We start from the raw sequence: 22,578 nt of genomic DNA on the forward strand, positions 1-22,578 counted from the left end.
TCTGTGCTGCAGGCAGACTTTTCCAATGCCTCAATCATCATTGCACACCGCGGGTGGCAATGAATTTAAACCCAATGAATCCAATTTCGGCAAGTGAAAAATAACAAAACACCGAGCGTGCCAGCAGCAGAGCTAAATTTGGGCACGATCGGAATGGAGGAAAAAACCCAACGCCATACAGCCACCGATACGGATCTCCGACAAAGCCCAGCCAGCGCCGCGGAACTCGTGGCGGTAAATTTAGCCAAATGGAAAACCAGAAAACCCGGCACCCGGAAAAGCCCACAAAGTAGGCAAAGTAGCGCACCCGACGGCGTAATCACCATCGTCCTGGCAGCAGAAGCTTATCGCAGAAAACTCCAGCTGAGCACGCACCCGGTTTGGGGAGGGGGCCGGTCGAGGGGTGAAGGAGCTCGTTTACCACGTCAATCCCGTTGCCTCAACAACGACCGGGGCTGATTGGAACAATTTTAGCGAACGAATGAGGTAAGTACCTAAAAAGATCGTACATTTTACCGAGCTTATCGTCTAACGTTACGTTCGATCTAAATGAAAATATTCGTATAAACCCGCTTGGATGTCAAATTTAGCTTAATGCATTCTGAAAAAAAGCCTCCACTGAGTATCGCTTTTCCTCAAATTGAAAACTCATTACATTGTTTATTTCAAAACACTGTAGAACGTTTGACATTCACGTCCCGTGAATTAGAGAGAGAATTAGCAAACCGGCACCAACCAACCAACTAATCAACCTGTCCCGTTCGTCCGCGGTGTTGTATAAATATAGATTCAACCGTCTCCAATGTTCCGGCAAGTGGCGGTTGCGTCAAATTCGACACGAAAAACAGAATCAAAAAAGAAACCTCTTCGCCAACCAAACCATTCCGTGGGGTCTCTTGTGGTCCCTTGCATCTGCTCGTCGTTGATTGAAGCAGAATAAGAAATACAAGTCCACATACAGTAAGGAAAGATATCGTCGAAAGAAAACAACCTGCAAACATACACACACCCAAGGCACAGCTGTAGGGCTGCGTCGTCTTTTGGGACATGTGGTCGTCGACGGTCGAGCAAAAGGAACAGCCGCGAGCAGGTGCTCGTCCTGCAGACTTCGGTCCATCTGCACAATGTCGCCGGTGAAGACTCGTCCGCGCGGAGCGATAAAAACATAACTGAAGAGAAAAAAGCGTCCAAGAGGAGGCGAATCTAAGCCAAGATTAAGTAAGAAAAAAAGAGAAGGAGAGAGGGAATGAGAGTAGAAATAATCAAAAATAAAATAACAACAACCAAGCCAAGGACCAACGGACGCGACGTGAAATCCTTCGATAATGCTCCGTTCCCTTTCTTATGGGGTGAACTGGAAAGTCGTTTTCGACCGTCTGCTTTTAATCTCGCCAACAGCCGGAAGAGCACGCGCCAAACGGATGGTTCACCGGAAAAATGTCCCCCGAAACGAAACGGGTCACGCATACATTGGCCGGGACAAGTGCGGCTTCTGAACCCCCGATCCCGGCGCCGCGCGTTTCCTTCCACACACACACACACTCGTGGCGTAAAGTCAAATCGTGGCTTTGAACTGGTTTACAGGTGCAGCAATCCCTGTCCTGCAAACATGCGCCGTGGTCCATTTGGGGCCGTTTTGTAAATTCGGCGGTTTGTTGACACACACAGACACAAACTCGAGGGCAGTTCCGCCGCTGATGATGATGGTGAGTAGTAGTTTGTTGAATGGGCTGAAGCGGACAGGAATGTATCCTTTTGGTGCGCACACCTGCCTTCCATGTTTGCACCGGGCGTGAAAACCCCTGAAGGCTCCAATCCTCTTCAGCAGCTCTTTCTTCGATCGATATATTCCTGTCACCCCCGGGGTTGGTTCGGGTGAGCCCATCACGGAGGGTAGGTGGTGGGTTCATAACAGCATACACAGGTCATAAAAGTAAAATTTCAACACTCGTTTTGTTGAGTTTTAAGTGCCATCAGTGAGCACGCGAGCGGCGCTGGGTTTGTGTAGATATGGACGGGTTTTTAATTAACGCAACATTTCGCAGGTGTCATTCCGTCGAATGCGATCCCTTTTCTGTCGCAATATAATTAAGGTTCTTAAAACTCTGTTTGCTTTGCTCGGGGCAAGAGGGGGGGAAGGGAAAAGTGATGTCCTTCATGTCACGTTTTGCAAGCATTCTTCAAAAGATAAAAACCGATACAGTTGAACCGGTTCCGAATGATTATCAACTGTCTTTAACTCGATTAACTTCGAACAAAAACGTTTCACAAGATTAGTTATTATTCTGAATGGCATTTAACACGTTGACTGCCAATGACCCACATAGTGGGAGACAGGCAATTCGGCCACGAAACTCATAAAGTATTGCACGAATAGAGTAATAGGCTGTAGCAGTTAGAAAAAATTAAACTTGGGGAAGTTTAATCTACTTGTAATTGAATCAAAAAACAAGTCTTAGCATTTATTTTATAACCAAATTTGATTTGAACAATGATTGTACTAAAAAATGTTCTAAAAACGCTTTGCAGTCAAACAAATTGGTGCAATGAACACGTGGACTGTCACGATATTTTAGTATCGTTTTTAGTATAATAATTTTACTAAAATTTGAGTTTATGATTAAATTTATGTTCAACAGTTTTCAAAATATAAGTCCACAGCAATATTAGTGTAAAGGGCTGATTAGCATTAATCCTGTCTGACGCAAAATGGGTGACGTAGCAGTCAACGTGTGAAATAATAACAATTTGTATCTGAGATCTAACTTTTCAAAATTGTTGGTTTCGTTTTCGAAAGTCTCGATTGATAGTATTGAAAGTTAAATTTTTGCTTAGGTTAAAACCAGGTCGTATTTAGATTTTCTTTTCTAAGATTCAATACTTCCCTGTATCGTATACTTTACCAGACAACTGGCTCTAAAATAAACTTAAACGTCGCTACAGAAACGTTACGTCTGCTAATAACCGTGGAAAATAGTGCCAGGAAACTCACCTGAAAAGAAACAAGACAAAGAAAAACTAGATTAGAAATAATGCTGGAAAATAAACCACACTCTCCTAGGACGAGGACGCTTCCGCAATAAGTCCGAGTGATGGCATAGAACTTCCTCGCCCGGAGCGCCATTGCAAAACCGTTCCACGGACAGTGGAAACAACTGCAACCTTTATCTAAACTGTTCCGATCGTCACGTTGGCGCAACGGTCGGGCGTTAAAACAGCGCTGGAAAATAAAGACAAAAATGTCAAGGCACACGAAGACGCAATAAGGTTGCATCAAACGCCAGACGGTTGTTGTTTTTCCGCCGCTCGCCTGTGTGTTTGGTGCTTTACATTCCGGTGGCGGTGGCCGGAACCTTGGGCGCAGCAAGCCGTATGGTTTCCTTCGGCTTCACCGTCCGCCAGGGGTTCGGTACGCTGTTCGAAACAAGCGAGAAGCCGGAGGCAGACCTCCTCCTCCTCCTCTCCCCCATTACTCACCAGTCCACCCACCATCGGCAACTTTGAAAACTTCAACCGGTGGCATTGTGATGGCTACGCAATAATAAAAATTGCACGCTTCGCACAAGCGCCCCCTGTTTGGGGTTTTTCATTTTTCCATCCCCTACGTTTGCTATGTCGACATACAAACCCCCGGAGGGTGATGATGAAGCCGGTGGTCAAGAAATAAACAAGAACTTCTTCTGAGGCGGAAAAGTGCGGACTTAACAGTAAAGCAAAAACCCTTTACGCCGGCGAGTGATGTTTTTTTTTTTTAGACGAGAACCATGGGAAAGTTTATCCTGTTTCATCTTCGGTTGGTGTAGTTTTAAATAAAACAGTAGCAGTAAAGTTGGTAAATAAAAGTCCCGGTACGAAATGTGATGTTTGCTTGATCTCGGAATAAAAGAAAAAAAGCATACAATCAGGCGGACTAAACTATAATGAATTCAATTTCCATTCAAATCGAAACACTAACCGCAAATCCAAAGAAACAATATGGTTTTGCGATGTTCCATCCGATTCCAGAACAGCTTTTCCAAAGGGATACCGGATGCTTGCTCGAACGTATTTCGCTTGAAGACTTTCACGAGGGTTTTTATGAATGCCCCCAACCCGCACCCCAAAAGAAAAAGGAGCATACTCCACGATGAAGCGAAGAACCTAACGACACTCAATCCTCCCCCCTTTCTCTCGTAAACGTGCGTAGGTTGATGACCTAGGACAATCTCAAACCACAACCGGCCCATCCGACGCGTCGTTCCATACATGGTTCCGCCATGGTATTTCGAAGAGACTGTTTCGAAACATCACAACGACGGAACTGCCGTTCTTTTGCTGCCTCTGCTACTCGTCGTCTCTCAGGAACTCGAAGTTGAGCTCGGAGCAAGCGCCGGCCGATGCGGGATTTTAAACATTCGGATTGGATTTCCTGCCATCTGTTCCAGCCAAAGGGGGGATGGGATTGTTCTTCTGTAGGGTTTCGTCTCGGTGGGCCGTTTCCGACCCGATGATGCTGTTGTGTTTGCCGTGTGGTGTCGTCTTCTTTATTTCCACCATCACAACGGCCACCGACAAGAACAACGACAGCCGTTCGCCTCTTCGCCGCCCGCTACCACAACCCGGCTCTAAAAGAGCGAAGCAGTTGGGACCCGGGTCCATCGCTCAGACGTTGACCGGGGCCAATGTGCCAAGAGGGCAATTACTTGATTACTTTACCGGACGCGCAGTTGAGTGGAACGGCCACGAAATATCGTCTTCATCGTCTTCTGCGAGCATCGCACATACAAACACACACACACACACACAGCGGCCGGATTCGGGAAGTTCTGGAACGGAGAGCAGACACAAATGCGCCATAACGACGCCCGAGAGTACCAAACACGCTGGTGCTAAACGCCCGGTGTGTGTGGTGATGACGCTGGTCGTCGGCCAATCGGCAAACCATAACAACCACCACCTCGAACAAGATGGATTCCCCCCCTCGAACCGAAGAGGCGAAGGACCGGCGAGGTTCTCCTCGTCGACAAGAAGTTCCATTCCAGTAAAGTCATCATTTTTCTCGCCCCGACTCCCTCTCTGGTTTTCGGACTTCGGAGAACTCATCCAACGCCATTCGAAGGGACGCGGTAATTCTTTGCTCCATGAGACGTGACGGCTTCGGCGACCCGGTGTGCCCGAGAGGCGCACGAGGTGTGCGTACGTAACAAGTTAATGATTTCTTTCTAGACACCGGCATAAATGTATGCTGGCCTTGCCGTGTCGGGGGAGGACACATCGGCCTTTTCTGCCGGGGAACCCGGTCGGACCATAAAAGCGCAAGACGGTGTGTAATGGATTAACGTGCCACCATCGAGCGATGCTTAACCGTAAAAACTTGTGGCTTCACCATGGACGAGCAGCAAGCAAGTGCAACGACCCTCCCACCCAACCATATCTCGGAGGGGGGTAGGTCCAGCCGAGGCAGGGAAAACATAATTCATTCATTTGGCATTTGCATTCCCCATGATTGGAAGTGTTGCAGTGGGAATTCTCTGACGATGGGAAAGAATATTGATGAAATCTTCCGGGTGGATTGCTAGCGTTTCATTTTTTCGCCGGGAAAAGCTGCAGGAATGTCCTGGTGTTCGACGAACTGAAACAAAAACGATTCGAGTGCAGAGTAGCTCGAATCGCACCGGCATATGCTGAAGACATAAATCGATCGTTCCCCTCCCGACGAAGCTCAATATATCATGCTTTTTATTACTGTCCCCTCGTTCTCTCCGGTCCGGATTATTTCTGCACGAAAAAAGCGAACCTAACCTCGATAAAGCAAAGCGCACTCGAGCCGAACGACAAACGGGACTTCCGGGCCGGGGTGTTTAAAGCTTATTTTACAGTAAAAAACATCCCTTCGGTAAGCGATTTTACGGCGAAGCCCCGCAAGAACGTCACCGAGCGAACCAATCCGGGGGTATTGTGGTGTGGGTTTTAATCCCTCTTTAGAAAGCAGAAAACAACGACGGAGGGAACGGCAATGGTTTGGATCTTTCGGACTTCCAGAAAAGAGGCCAGAACTTGCGAGAAAACAACCTTACACCCCAGGACAACATATCATCAGTTGTTGTTGCACACAAACACACATGGGTGTTGTGCCTTCATTTATGGAACACCGAGTGGAAGGTTCGTGAGAAGAAACGCCGCTCGTTACAGGACGCCACGGGAGGATGATGAAGCTTCAAGGATCGCTAATGCACACATTCAAGAAATATTGCCTGTGCATATGCTCCTGAGTTCCCCGCCTTAGCGCCCTACTAATCTTCGCTCTCGAGTGCACCTTCCAACCTCGACATTCTCCTTGCTAACTCTACCTTGCTGTAGTGCTTCTATTCGGTAAATTTTCTTCATGTTTCCAGTAGGTTTTGGTTTCAACTAGCAGACTCCCGGGCGAGTACCTGCTGCTCCTGTCGCATGATAACTCCTTTCGCCCCTAGTTCTTGGAAACCCGAGCAGCGTAGGAATCCACTCATGAGCTTTCAAGAAACGTGAAGAATGATCTAGACCCGTTCACCGGGGTGGATGCGCTAGAAAAGATGCATCTTCAAAACCGAACCCGTGGCATTCGAACAGCTTCCTGCTGTTGCTGTTGCCCATCTTGTACGGTGTGCAGGTACGCGAACACCTCTTTTGCTATCCCTATGTATCTTCTGGCTAAGTCTCGGCCAAACCAGGTACAAAAGCACGGCTCTTTGGAAAGAGGGATAAATTACCCGGGGAATCTTTCAGTTTCGCGTAAAGACAAAAAAAAAACCCATAAACTGGGCCAAGCCGAGAAAAGGTGGTCGAGAAGAATATGAATCATTTTATACACTTCCTTCGCTTCACTGTTTCAAATCATCTCGCCGCCGAATCGGCGACCCTAAAGCTTAGCTACTTCTGTGTCCTCATGCATTACATCTCTTGACGCTCCGTGCACAGCGTGTTTTGGGAACAGGGTTCTACATGTCTTGGGCGGGCCACTGGATGCACCGCCGCCCCAAAAGGTGACCATCCTCGAGCCGTGCACAAGGAGAAGAAAAGACGACTCGGCGTAAAGCAAACCACGGACTTTCTTCTACACCAGAACGAGTTCTGTATGCCTCGGCGGAGTTCCTGACGACCGGTTGCTCTAGCCATACCACGCGGGTGCAAGCACACAAACACACACCCTCTCTCCTGCCGGAAAGCAACCAGTCGCAGACAATCGTACCGACAAACAAAAGGAATACGGCAGGGAGGCCACAGGTTGCCCAACCGGTTTCGGAGCTTCGGGCAACCAAAACCGCGAGGCAGACGCGAGAAGGATCGCTCTGAACCACTCTCATGGTCGTGCTGGATGGTAAGTACTTTCAGTGGGAAGCTAGACAAAACGCAGTGTAGAAGTGGAGCATAGACAATTTCCATCTCGGGTCAGCTTTCAGCATCCCTTTGAGCGGGAAGGGTCGTATTACCTTTCCTGTGTTTTGTTTACATCTTGAAGACATTGTTGCGACGGTGTTCGCAACGGAAACCCTCGTAAGTGAACATTAAAGTTCTCCCAGGCAATATCTCTTCGGTCTGAAAGGATCATCAGAATACATTTTGAAGAATGTGAAGCAAACTTCCATTGCACACAGTAGTTTAGCATTGTTGAGTCACTCGAACTCAGACTAACCGCTCGAAAGTAAACAAACATTCCGAAGCCATTTGATACCAAAACAAAAAAAACGTGGGTTTACTCTTATGGTATTTTTCTCCAACCATTAATCACAAAAAGTCGCCAGGAAACTATGTTTATTAAAAAACTTAGACCATATGGGATGAAACGAAGATGGATTACACTTAGACACCCGACCGTGTCAAAAACCCCGGCCGCTGCTGCCCGGCTTTCGAAAGACGCACACGAAAACACGGGCATCCATCAAAGCGGAGGGAAATGAAAATCCATAGTCTTCCCCACGGAACCGCCATCCGGAGAAGATCCGGCGAGTCTCACACAAGCCATAGGGCATACTACATACTATCACCCTTCGTTCGGATAATGAACTTTTCTGATCTGTACCGGCCCGGCAAAGCGAGACCTTGCTGTTGGTCAGTTTATGTGTTTCGAGGGTGTGTATGTGTGTGTAGGTGAAGTTCCTGGAACCTGGACCTGATGGAAGAAATCGTCTATACCCAGAGCTTCTGTAGCATCATAGACGGCTCAAATGTTGGCAACGGATTGAAGACAAACGTATTGTGGCCGAGCTTTGGCGTGCACATGACCACCGCAATCATGTGGTGGCTATGTTGCTCGCCGTCCATCACATACCTACATACAAACACACACACACACACAGCTCGTAGATGGAGGAGCACTGTACCTTCATAAAGCCCGGTGAACCGCATCGGAACGTTTAACACTTTTTCGTCCTCCTTTCGGGCCACTCTGGTTCCTCTACCCCCTTCAGCAGAGAGCCTTGGGTGGTGGATTAGATGGAAGGCAAGCCCACCAGCTAGCTAATGTGTTAACTATTACGATGATGGTGGTGGCTTTTCTGGAAGGCATCTGCTGCACGCCGTTATCTTCAGCATCCCGGGGACGCTGGATCTAAAGTTCTGCTCCATGGGATCCTGTGTCTTGGGAACAACGGGGGCGGTGTGTAATGGTTCCCAGCCACATCAAACGGCAAACCAGGGCACGTCGGAAGGAGTTTTGAGAGAGGATCATTTCATCCAACGTAATTTCCGCAAAACGAGCGAAACATCCAACACCAAAGTTGGATACGCTTTTGCCGTCTACCATCTACGAACTCTGGAACTCTGCAAATCTTCCCGCTTCCCGTGCCGGAGCTGGGCACGAAAAAAACCGCGGGTACTGATTTGGAACTCTTGCGTGAGCAAAAACAAAAAGACAGTGGAACAAAAAAAAAAGAAGCCCATATCCCGCTTGCGAACGCAAGATATGGAACGTGAGTCGTAAGAAAACTTGCCGCGCCTCATCCTTTTTTCCCACCGGACTCGGAGTGAACTTGATTGAACTCATTCAAGGCTAGCCAGGGCGCGCGGGTTGTGCCCCTGCCCAGAAGATGGAATTTGTCTTGTCCTCGCCCTGGACCAGTTTGGCGCATCGTTGCCTACCTCGTTCCCCAGGTTCTGTCTGTTCTCGTCCGCTTTAATGTTCAGCATTTTTCGCATCGCACCCGCTATTTTTAAACCGAATGCACCCATCGTTGCGCTCAGCATTAAAAGCGCATTTCGGTGTTGTTTGTTTTTAGTGTTGGTTTCTTTCCGTTTTTTTTTTTGTATGGCGAGCGCGATGGATTGCTTGTCATGCCCATTTTTAACTCCATCGGCAATTTACACTTCGAGCTGAGGCGTGGAGTGTGGCGAGAGAAAACAAATGATGAATGAACGGGCACGTAGTTTCCGTTCCGGAATGTGGTTAAATTAATTTCCCAGTTTGTTACTCCACTGGAAGGAACTAGTTTTAATTGATTAATTGCAAGCAGATGTAGTATTACTGATACTGAGGGAATAATTATTTTACCAGCGCGTCGTGAACTACCAGACCTCCCCCGGCTTCGACTCGAGTTTTGACCGTCACTAATCTTCAAAACAATCTTTGAACATTCTTGTCCAGTCTTTCTATTGAAACAAAGAAACGTTGCTTTAGGAATCTTCCCAATCGTACCAACGATCCCCTACCCTGTTGCGTACCATCTTGCACGGATACAAGGATTCCGCGATGGTGCCAAACAACAGCGAGCCAAAGACCTCGCGAAAACGAGTCGGTGAAGAAGTTAAACGCGCCAACGAAATAAAACACAACCGAACCGACGCGCACATTCTCGAGCGTTGACCGAAAAGCGCCTGATCGTTGAACCGAAATCTCGCGCCGCAAATGCGTGTTTTGTTCGTTTGAGATTGGGCGCATGACTCCTCCAGGAGCCGGTGGAGAGGAGGAAGCGCGGAGCGGTGGCCAAGTCGACGACGTACGGAAAACATTCGTCTTCAGGTGCCTGTATGTTTTGCCTCTGCCGATCGTCCGCCCTGCTTCCACTTTCGACCGGTTCATCAACGGCGATCGGGGCGTGATGGAAATGTGTGGTTGCCCGCGAACATCCGCGAACCAGCCGTTGGAATGCTCGATATGTGTTTATGCCTGGTCATTGAATCCTTGTTCGGCTTGTTCGACTTCATTCGGTAGCCGTTCATCAACACCATCGGCTCGTCCTATCTCAATCGATAAACATTTGCTAATCCGAATCAAATGTTGCCACTCGCTGCCATTTCAATGTACATCGAATGAAAACTTACAAAGCATCGTGCCACGGGAAATGTTTCATTATCTCATTGGTAAACATTGGCACATTCGTTGTGCCTAGCAGAAGTTGTTACTGAAGACGCCTAAGACGGACAATGATATTCTAAATGAGAACGTTACGTTGAAAATATTCGCATGATGAAACACTGAACAAATCAACATATCACTGTAAGCATGAACGGAAGATTGCAAAACTCATTTAGCGATTGGTCAGTAGTTTCAACAAAGTAACGATCAGTAAACTTGTGATTTGTGAAACTAAATAATTTTTGTTAATATACTTCCGTAAAAACTTTGAATTTGACACGCGATATGTGGTTTCGACGATAATATAATAGTTGATTCTGAACAAGGTTAAGTTGATTGTGAATTTTTAAAAATATGTTAAAATAAAATAGTGACATGATGACGAGCCTATGATCCACCTCTTTTGTTTTTTTTTGCCGCATGGTCCTCGGCAATGAATGAATCGTAGAGATTCGTTTCAGATCCATGAAAGATTCATGAAGATTCATTAGGGTTTCGAAAGATTCATTAAGCTTTGTAGATTCGAAGCCGCAAAGATTCATGAATCCATCTGAATGAATCTCGTCAATAGATCCATTAAGCACAACACTAATTTTAACACGTTGCGTACCAAGCGGTTTAGCACAGTTTTTAGTACAATTTTTTAAATTACAATTTGTGTATGATATTTGTTAAACCGATTGTTTTCGAAGGCCAAGCAAAAACTTAGCTTCCCAAAAAATGTATATAAAATATTACAATAATTTTTATGTTGCATTTTCATTTATTTATGAGCCAAAAACTTTTTAGAACTAGAACTGCTGTCACCCATGTGTTTATACCAACGGGTTTTGAAGGCTAACCAAAAACCCAGCATCCCAAAGAATTGATATTAAATATTACTATAATTTTTTAGTTACATTTTCAGTTCTTCTTCTTGGCGTAACGACCTTGTTGGTCATGCCTGCCCTGTAAAGGGCTTACGAGACTTTTTACCCTATGTGTACGTGGATAGTCAGTCCTCTCGTACAGGGGAGGGTCCGGTCTCGGTTGGGATTCGAACCCACGCCGTCGAGGTGGTGAGCCCCGGCGCTCATGGGCCGATTTTCTAACCGGCGCTACCGCTCGGCTGTCGCGGACCCCCCGGACATTTTCAGTTATTTATGGGATAAAAACTTTTTAGAACTAATGACAGCTGGCTATTAAAAATGATAGCCATGGCAGTCAACGTGTTAAAGGAAACATTTAATTCAAAAATCCTAGATAAATAATTCTCTAACAATCTCGTTTCTTCGAATAACCACTCTACATCATCTGCGCTATTGCAGCAAAATGAACAAACATTGTTTAATTGCATCAATAATCAATCTAAAGGATCTAATTGTTCATATAAACAGAAAAGTAATAAAACCACTGATTCCGCGAACGCTTACTCCATGAATGAATACAGCGCTGGCATTTGGTAGCGAGAAAAGTCGAACCCCATTTCACTCAACCCGCAAAGGTTCGCCCATTATTTTATATCTTTCCACCCCAACACCACCGGAAAGCACCGGTAAACAACGGCTCGCCGAAGCAAAAAGTCATTAAAAGGATCAATAATTGATCTTCCTTCACTAATTACTCATCAATGAGCGGCCTCACACCTCACTGTTGGCCATTTATTGATGTTGTGTGTGACAACAAAGTATTCGCCACCAAAACGGAAGAGCTTAGCGCCGGGCGATGAATAGCTCATGGTTCGATCGTCGTGCGGTTGCACATGCAGCAGCTCGAACTGGGTCAAAGGAAGCCATTTTCCAGACGGAAAGTAAAATCCGCACGACCGAACACTGGCACACACAACGCAACCTATATTCGTCTCCGTACCGTTCGACACTCGATCGGCTGCAGGCAACGGCTTCCTTCAACCACACCGCGCGCTCTAACGAGCCTCGACAAGTAATAGCTTTTTACCCGCCACTCCCCTTCGCCCCGGAAAGGCGTCCACTGCCCGCCGAATGGACGTGTTTATTTTAAATGCCCTCCTCCGCACGGCGTTGAATGAATTTTCTTCCCTTTTCGTGTATTTATTTAACAAACAAGCTAAGCCAAAAAAAACGAAACGAGCTCAACCACCAAACGGTGAGTTTTGTCAAGTTTTGGTCTGGTTTTGTTTTCATACCAGATCAGCGCTGCGGCACTTTAAACGAGACTAACTGGCGCACCGCTATGACTCACCACCGGAGGCTCTGCAGAAACTTGTTCAACGGTGTTTTTGGCTTTCTTACTTTGCCTCTATGTACTCCACTGTGTTGGTCTCGGTCGTAAACGCGAAAGGCAAAAAAAGTAGCGCAACTAGCCCTTTTTCGGAAGGGGTACCATTAACTCGTCTGTAGGCTAAACTGCTAACATATAATAAAGGAAACAGTTAGCCACACAGACAAACACACGCACGCAAGTTAGGGGGAGGGAAAGGGAGTCCGCACCCACTGGCACGAAAGGGAAATTCGCGAAAAATCAGCCATGCAAACAAATATATTTATTTAATGATCGGCTCTTGTGAGGATCGTTTCATGCTGTGTGTGATGCTCTTGTTTTTCACCTTCTTTCGAGAGGGAGAGAGAGAGAGAGAGAGGGGGGGAGGGGGAGGGTTTCTCGACACACAGTGGTATCCGCACGGCGCGAAGGTGGCTTTCCCGGCCGCGGGTGGAGATCGAGCCCAGACACGGAGGTGACGGGCCTCCGGCTGCGCACACTTATCGATGGATGTATGTTGCACATATTTCACGGTCGTATTAGCGCACAATCACTCATGTTTGGCGGGCACGCACCGCACATGGCCAGTCTGTGCCTTTGCTCACCCACGCCATAAGGCTGGCAGACTTCTGGTACTTTGTTGTGTTTGACTCAATACCGATGCATTGGATTGGCCTATGATGAATTACCACCTGACAACTTTGCCTTGAACTCTCCCTCACACAGCGCATCAACCTGGCACGAAGAACAGATAAGGAAATTGAGTTTTCACCCAAGAAAATCTTTGAGGCTTTCAATCGCCCACAAAAAAGAAAAGAAAAATTTATTAAACACAGGCTAAGCTTTTCAATGGATTCATTTTTGTTATAACTATAGCCCTCCACTATATTAGTGCGATACTAGACTAATTTATTGACCTGATGAGGATTACTTCTGTCATCCGCGAAACGGATGACATGGCATTCAATGTGTCAAAAATCGTGAAACAAGTTTTACTACACGAGATAGTTTTAGTACAATACATTTAATGTCTCTTTTATTATTTTCTAATACAGTTTGTACTCATTTGTATTTCTTAAAAAAAACGGCACTAGTCTATGAAAAACGTTAGGCCTTCTTATCGCACCCGGTTCGTTCCGGTCGTTTCAAACCGGTTGGTAACGACCGAAACCGCGGACTGCAACCCCATTGCATCGATGCAAAAACCCGACTCTGCACACCGCCCCAAAACCCTTACCGGCCTAACGAACACACCGAGAACACCCGAACGAACGAAAGATCAGCAACGCAAAAATTAGCCGTCGATGTAAAACATTTGAGACGGATGTACATACACATACTGCTCCGCCGGTGGAGGAAAGGAGCGAAACGGGAACGGTGCGGAAACTCTCCTCCAGCCCATTAGAAACGGGCGCCGACTGATAGGGCCAATTTTCACGGTGCACCACTGCACCGGCCCAACCCTGCAGCGTTTCGGGCGAGTGCGGCGAAAACAAAAAAAAAACAAATGTGCCAACTTGAAGGGAAAATGAAATTGTGCAGTGGAGAAGAAAGACGACACTGCACCGGAGAGCAAAAAACAAAAAAAGGAAAAATCAAACGCATTTGTTGCGAAAAGAAAAATTCCATACGAACCCAATTGAAAATGAAAAATGTGAAAATAAGGAGAGTGCCCACACACCATACGCACACCCCCTCGCACCGGCTCCACCTGCTTTCGCTAACGATTTTCCGGGGCTTTTCCTGCCATTTTCCAGCCCCGACGCAGCGGTGCATTTCCCTTGCTCCAACAAGCTCCGTGTCTTGGACGAAAATGAAAACGTCCGCCAGCCGGGCCCGGCAGGAGGCGAATGGAGAGGCAAGAAAAAAACGGACACATGCTCTCTTCTGCAGGGATGGCGTTGCACCCGGACCACCCCGGGGAGGGGAGATTGGACGCTCTAGTAGTGTGCAGTGGTGCACCCCTAATTCGCAGATTAAACAGAGCATTCAGTTTTGTTTAAAAGCTGGTGCGCATCAATTGTTCAAGTCAGTATCAGCAGTTGCATCGATCGATAAACATTAAGCTCAGCAGCAGCAGCAGCAGCAGCAGCAGTAGTAGTAGCAGCATTAGAAGCAAGTGACGCGATCCTTCGAAGAAATCGCGTAGTGATCCGTTCTGTGCTCATCCCTCGACCATCGAGTTCAGTGTACGCAGTGTGAACTGTGAATTGGTGCATATAGTGTGGAAGTTCCCAAGAGTTAAGCACACCGCAGGATGTACAGCCATAGCACGATGCTGAAATATCTGACGCTTGCCTCAGTCATCGCCACGGCCCTCTGCGCCAGTGCCGGAGTTCGCGGCGCGGCCAGATCCGAGCCGAGCGGGGGCGAGCTGAGCGTGCTGCAGAAGGTCTACGATGATTGCCAGGATAAGCAGGATTTCACTGGCTGCCTGAAGGGCAAGGCCCTGACCGCCATGTCCCGTGCTATTGATATGGTAAGTACTAGCAATCGGCCGGAGAAGAAGTAGTGACGGATTTGAAAACGTAGACCAATAACTTGTTGGATTTAGTTCTATCCGCCGAAAGAGAAGAAGGTTACAAAAATCTAGCACAAAATCCCGTTGGATGCTTTAACAGAAATAGATATCTATTACTAGTACTTAAAATGTTAGTCCTCTTGGATTGAGATATCTAACAAGAATTGCTCCTTAAGTCTTGGCAGTACTCGAAATGACATACTTTATTGGAGAAGGGGTTTCGCCACCAACCAAAACCAACTCAATGAGAGCTTGGAACTACATCCCCTTGTGCCTTGAAGCTCTAATCAAATGCAAACATGAACCTAACACAACCCCATCGGGAACCACATCTCTTACCTGTTCGCCAGGAGTCCATCCCACTGCTCGATGGAATCGCCCTGGTGAAGCAGGAGAAGGCCGAAAACGTGACCGTGCCGCTGCTGAGCGACGCCCGCGCCCTGAGCGGCCTGAGCGCCGTCGACCGTTCGCTGCTGGACAAGGTGGAGCAGTTCCTGCGCACCCACGTCGTGCGCTTCGACATGCGCCAGCCGACGGAGGGAGCCCGCGGCAACAAGCAGAACAAGCACCACCGGTACCTGATCGCCGCCTTCCTGACCGCCATGGGCATCGCCGGCCCGATCGGTCTGAAGGCGCTCGCTGCCATCGCCGGTAAGGCGCTCGTCATCTCGAAGGTGGCCCTCACCATCGCCGGTATTCTGGCGCTGAAGAAAATCTTCGCCCACGACCACCACGAGGAGACGAGCTTCCAGGTGCACGCATCCGGACACGATAACCGGTAAGAGGACCTCCCAAACCCATTCCCCAAAACAGAACGCAACACCATCATGATTGTTCCTTGTTTTTTTTTCTTCTTTTGATTCCCCCAAAGACGAACTGCCTACGTGATGCGCCCCTCGAAGGTCGCCGCTCCGGCCAGCGTGGATCCCTACCGGTACTACTACGAGCAGCAGCAGCAGCAGCAGCAGCCACAGTACGCTCCCCAGATGTAAATTGGTGCCACAACGCTCCCTCCCCACTCCCTCCCAAAACCACCAGGAAACGAACGAAATCGAACCCAACCGGAACCCCCGCCAAAGGATCGACGACACTTTTCCAAACATCCCCCCCCCTCCCAAAGCAAGGAAATGGCGACGTCCTTTGGCCGGTTGTGAATGTAATATTTATTTTAATTTATTTGCTAATCTTAAATTATTGTTTCGCCAACTGGATTTTCCATGTTGTTGTTATTGTTTCGTTTAGTTACGTATTTGGATGTTTTGAATGTTTCGTTTGCAACGCGAACGCGTATTTATACGAAGAGTTAAAAAAAAAACAATCAAAAAACTACTTCCAAAATTCAATTGACATTAAAACGTGTGATGGCCACGCAGGTGGCGCACAAACATACAGCAAAGTAGCCAAAGCCAACAGTAGTAGCCAAGCGGAATAGGGAAGGCAAAGTAATTTATTGCTAGCAGGCCGATACGAGATACGATATCGAACGCAAGCTTAAGGTAACTTGGTGGACACACCGTCGGGATGACACCGACGGGAGGCACTCGATGGCCGATACACACCAACAGTGAAGTGCTGAGGCGCACGGGTGCTCCGAAGAAAACTATTGAATAAAACACAATGTCAAAAGTCTTACAATGCAAAAAGAAATTACGACTATGAAAATGTGTTTCATTTCAACACGATGTTGTTTAGTTGAATGCATATGCAAAGTGTTTGGGTAAGATGGCTATCTTATTCGTTGGTTTTATGATTATCTTTTTGACTAACTTTGTTATTTTATATCTTTACAGTTGGACCACACCACTCCAGTGAAAAAGTACCATAGTGGCGACCAAGAAAGGTAAGCGAAAAACAACCATTTTCCAGTTACATTAAAGTAAAGACACTTCCAAACCAAAATCAATTAGTAAAACGAACAAGTCTCAAATAGTTTAATCTTAGTGCACAGCTGATAGAAACAACATGGAGCAAGCATTTTAATGGCATACAACCCTTCGACGGCGCAGCGCACGATCGACCTTCGGCACAACTCAACTGACACGAGCATTCACCGCGACTGCATCGAAAGAATATTCATTTCCATGTGCGTCAACGGACAACAGCAGCAGATGATGATGATGATGGTGATGATGATTATTGTCAACTAAAACCTCCCCAGCGGCAGACCGGTACGTGTTCGGTAAGGTTCGAACGTGACATTGCAGTCGAAACAGCTTTGCCGGACCGGCGGCCACGATGTACCACCACGTGTTTGCCGACACACGACGATTCTCAATCGGATTTGTGTTTGGTGTGAAAACACATCCACCTCGGTGTCTCGGTGGTAGGAAAATCAACACGCGCGTATGAGGATTTTGTAAAAACAAAGCCAAAAGGCAACGGCGGGTTCGCTGCTGGAAGGCCGGAACAGATGCAGTTGTCGGTGCAACTGGCACGCACTTTATTTGTTCCCACAGGCTTGGGAACGCGCTACAAAATTATAATTTAAAACATTCTTCGAAAAAAAACGGATCATTTTGATAGTTTGTGTTGCACATATTGTGTTCATAACCAAAGAAGGAAAATATCAAATACTGGTAGCATCCACAAACACTAAACCCCTATGATCTCGTAATGCAAGCAAGTTCTTTTATGCAGTTGACTATTAATAGAATATCATACTCATACGAACGACCGGTAATGTTCACGCAATAGACCCGGACGGGCCAGTTTTTTTTCACGAGGCTAATCCAATCGTCACAATGCGTCTCGCATGGAGATAGAGAGCGAAACGGTGCGGGAAAACAACTCGAACCCACCACCCAGCAGAGCCTCAGAACCCGCCGCTTTGGTTGGCGAATGGAACGGGGTCCCGGAGCGACCAGCGTCACGCCAGCTGTGTCCCGGCCATGTTGCAAGGAGCAACATAATTCATTTTAATTCTCTCCCTCTCTCGCACACCCGGTTTTCTAGCCCTTCCACCCCGAACTCGCCGAACCCGCCGAAGGATAACATCCAGTTGATGCGCCCGTGGTTACAACGCGTACTCCACCCGACCACCGTCGCCACCAGACATCGACGGATGATCAAGTTTCTGATACTTCCTGCCACGGGGAGGGCTTCCTTCTCGTTTACGCGAGGGTTCCAAGTGCGCTCTCTCTCTGTACACGTAAGTGTTCGTTTTTTTATTATGCTTTAAAATGAAAGAAAAAATATGGTAAAACCTTCGGTTAAACAGACACTTCCCAGGGTTTGGTTCGCTGCCGTGGGTGAACCTCGGCAAGCGGAAGTACCGATGACAAGCATTTCAAGTTTTCCGGTTCTTTTTCATCGTGGTTTTTAATCATCTGTTTAACAATACCGAAATTGATTTTCTAAGTGGTTCAAAACGGTCGAGGATGTACGTTCCAGTTTATGTTTCATCCTCTGGAAAAAAACGAGTCCCATCTATAATGCCATTACAATCCCACTAAACATTCGATAGGGTTACACCGTTGAATAAAATATTGCAACTATTAGAAATTCGAAATTATGTAAACGTCAACGAAGAAATGAACACAACAGGCTTACGCCTGAAATGACAACCGCGATAGTGGAATTTTCTCCCGAAACTCCTTTTTCCTAACTCATTTTGGATATTTTCCATCGAACTGGTTCACGAAACTTCCACCAAAGTTGCAAGGAATTCCATTAGCATTATATCAGTTCTACCGAAAATCCTGCCCTCCGTCAAGTGGATTACCCATCCTTGGCAGAGTGAAGGTTTCGCACAAGCTTTTCACAGCGCTGCTTCACCAGAGCAAGCTCGGGACCATGATTCCAGGAGGATGGTGCTTCGTTTTTCCGAGGATTAAGGCCTACGGTTATCCGCGAACGGAGATGGAGTGCTGCCGGGAACCAACGGATGAAGGCTGGCAAGCGACAAGGGATCGCGACCTTCCGGCAAGCGACCTACCGGAAGACCCGAAACCGTTCCCTGGGCTAGCAAGCGGGCGGTAGCAGTAGTAAATTTGTTTTGGTAACCCACCGAAACAAACAGCAACCACCTTGTCTTACTCGCCAGGAGGAAGTTAGCCAGGGCCAGAAGCCACCGATGGGAACCAAACATTCCACGAAGGCTCCCTCGATTGTCTTACGTCATCGCACAAGGTGTTGGAGAGATTGGTTGGAGGACCGCGCGATGAGGCTGGGATGATTTGATACCGCGAATATCGAGCATGCCGGCAAGATCCCGGGCCCGGGAACGGGTTTTCTCATCATCTTCATCATCACCGCTGGCTAGAGAGAGAGAGAGAGCGAGAGCAGCCAGCGAAGCCTATAAAAAGCCCACCGGTGCGGTAACCAGAGCACGGTGGGCAAAGAAGCGAAACTTCTCGATAACTCCCTTGACGCACACGCCCGCACGGAAAAGTTGTTGCATACAGACGCACCACTCGATGGGAGGCCATGCTGCGAAGCGCAACCGAAAGAAAATTAGCCTTTTACGACGGAGAAGCCTTTAGAAATCGCTCAAGTTGTTTACAATCTATCGAGCATTCAAACTTTGAACAAATGAAGAGGAGACGGGCGAAGGGAAATAAATGCTCCAAGTAATCTTGCCTGTTTCAGTTTCAAACTCAGAATAGACCATGCGATTGGAAGATCTCATAGGGAAATGTCTTATTTTCCATCGTAACGCATCCGTGGGCATATCAATGGTACTCCGATACACACACAGACACGGGCGCATACACGCTCTTTTAAGGGCCCGAAATAAAAATATCTTACAGCGTATTGTGCGCGCCCTATCGGATCGGGCGCATCGCGCGAATGAAAGAGCACCACACCCCGGTGCCGTTTTTGTCCGATTCATCGCCAGAAATCAAGAGGGCGCACAAGGCAGCGATGAATACATAAACATTTTATTGTGAGAAAAAATCGACATCGCGCTAGCGACGAACGACGACGTCTCCGTTCCCAGGAGAAGAAAACTTAAGAAGACACTTCATGGGACAAGGTGAATGCCACCGGGCAAACAATCGGTGCGCGCAGGATTTAAAAAAAAAAAGACTAGGCCGTAACATGATCGCAACCACAAACTGCGCTTCCTGATGGTCCGTGAACAACAACAACAACGAAAACTAATAAAAAAAAAGAAAAACCACCGAGCGGCCCGAAAGTGGAAAAGTCAAGAACGATCTTAGGAACGCACATTTCACTCGCGTGTTAATCTACGCCGAGGCGTAACGACGTCGTAGACGATAATTAGATCGTAAGGTTTCGTCGGACGTTCCTCCTGGGGCGTTACGGTTTGCCGGGTAGAGGCAACGCTCGAAACTGTTCGCCTCGGGATGGACCTTTCGCCCTCGCCTGATGGAACCTTTAATCTGTTTCCTTTTATGCACGTTTCAGTTCATTGGAATGGTTTTCTTTTTCGTTACAACTTAGAATCCAACAAGCGACGTATGGCATCCGATCCGGGGAGAAACGAGCGGAACAACGAGAGATTAAATTATTTCGATCGATTTCGAACGGCACGGATGGATGGATGGAAGTTTTACAATACGGCAGCAAAAACAAACCATGATGATGCTGCGGATGGAATGGTTTTTAGAAGTTTAAGGTTGATTTGTTCTCGCAGTGAGGTTGACCTCAGGAAGCGATTGAATGATTGGGAATCTTAAATCGCCAGTAAGAACGAAGTATCAATCAATATCTTCGTCAGAGGAGCCAGCTCTATACGACACTTAATTTGAACAGAACATCTTCGTCAGAACATTTTTGTCCCAAAGCAGAATACAAAAATTCCTCCGTTTCTATTAACCATCAAGAACGTCCATCAAATTCGATTTCTTGATATGAAATTCTATTACAGTGAAAGAAAAAAAAACTATCGCTTATTGTGCCTCGCCTGACTTGGGAATGAACAGATTTACCCGTTTGTCGCAAATTGTCTCATGGATCGTGGAAAACGGGGAAAAGCTCTTCAAATCATGTTTTTCTCTCTCCTCCCCGGAATAATGCATTTCCTATAGGTCCTGGAAAGTCTGCCACCACCACCATTATTGCGTCAAAGTGACAGACCAGATGGTTGGTTCCGGTGCGTGAGGACAACGGACAATTTAATATTATTTTTCGTCTGTTCAAAACTCCTATGAAAAATCTAATAACAGCGAAGGACGACTGCCTTGCATGGTTCTCTCTTGCGCTCCCTTTTCGGCTGCCAGAACGCACCACCAGAACTCAAGGAAGAATTCAACCGAAACAGCATCAACACAGCGTAGGGAATAGAACACGCTCCACATCCAAAACAACCCGCCGCGGCGTTTCCCTCCCAGTCGCGCCACCAGACACCGGGAATACGTTGTAATGAACATCCAATCCACACACCCCGTGCGCTGCGGGAAAACGGCTAGAACGAACAAATTCGAGGGTGCCAAGCGCAACGCGGGCACCGCACAATCGGGAAAAACGGGCTTCCCTGCGCCCTGCGAGGGCTGGAGTCGTTCGAAGGGAATAATAATGTTCCCGAGACTCATCACGCCGCACGCACGCACACAGCGCCGTGTGCCCCCTTGTGCGTCCCAAGAAGCGTCCCCGGGATCGGTCTCTTCCTTCTCGCTCCTAGCTCCCATCCGGATGGACTTGGTAATGTTTCATCCATCGCTTGCTCTCTTTCTCATGCTCGCTGCTCTCTCGCCATCCTGGCCAAAAACAGCCACCACACAGCCGCCCGGATCCGGTCCGGGAGTTTCGTTTCGAGCATCGGCCGGTTCACGGCCGGAACGTATGTGTCTGTGTGTGTGTTTGTGTGTATGCGCACACACACATAGCAATGCGCAGTGAACCACTGCACACTTGAAAACCTTTCCCGGTCCCAAACGGGTGGCCGAAGCAGCAGCATAAAAACTCGACGCGGGTTCAATAGACCTTGGTTGTGGTGCTGTCTCGCCTCCTCACTGCCGGAAGCATCTTCCCCCTGGCCGCACGATAATCGATCTCGTTCTATCGCCAGTTCCACCTTTATTCCAAAGGATCGACCGGTACCGACCAGCCGTCGTCGTCGTCGTCGTTGGCTTGGCTTTGGTTTGATATTCTGGTTCGTTTGCGGCGATTGTGTGTTGGTGCGTATTATTATGCTTGTAGCATACCGACCGAAACCGGCCGGGTCGATGATTGCGTGCGCCACATACACTGTGGGAGCGGTTGGGCATGGCATTGCGTCGTTCGCCGACGGGTGGGGGGAGAACGCACGGTTCCCGGCCGTATCCTAATCAACGCCCAGACCGGGGCTCATTATTGGTGGCAGTATCGCAGAAGATTTTCGGCCGGTAGGGGCTTTGTTTTGATAAGCCTAATAAGCAACGGTTCGGTTCATAGAACCGACCGTCGGCTGACCATTTCAGTTTGGGTTCATATTTTCCCAAAGCGCAACTCTCTGTGAGTTGTTATTGTTGAACAAATACGGAGTTTGTGTGCGTAAAAATGCCGGAAAGAGTTCTGTAATTATTAACTCCGGAGGGATACATTTACGGTTGATTCCATCCTTACAGTTAGTTGTTTCCGACAGTTT

At 47.6% G+C, this 22,578-nt stretch overlaps 2 protein-coding genes across 3 annotated transcripts in view; one reads left to right on the forward strand and one right to left on the reverse strand.

Annotated features, from left to right (window-relative positions):
• Positions 1-22,578, reverse strand: part of LOC131281819 (serine/threonine-protein kinase NLK) — a 69,092-nt gene that overhangs the window by 33,456 nt on the left and 13,058 nt on the right. The window lies entirely within an intron of this gene.
• LOC131281820 (uncharacterized) lies at positions 14,784-16,039 on the forward strand. The gene is made up of 3 exons (XM_058311175.1): positions 14,784-15,005; positions 15,398-15,825; positions 15,919-16,039. The coding sequence occupies exons 1-3, from the start codon at positions 14,784-14,786 to the stop codon at positions 16,037-16,039; spliced, it is 771 nt and encodes a 256-aa protein (XP_058167158.1).

This window comes from Anopheles ziemanni, chromosome 2, assembly GCF_943734765.1.
Source record: "Anopheles ziemanni chromosome 2, idAnoZiCoDA_A2_x.2, whole genome shotgun sequence".
Classification (NCBI taxonomy): domain Eukaryota; kingdom Metazoa; phylum Arthropoda; class Insecta; order Diptera; family Culicidae; genus Anopheles; species Anopheles ziemanni.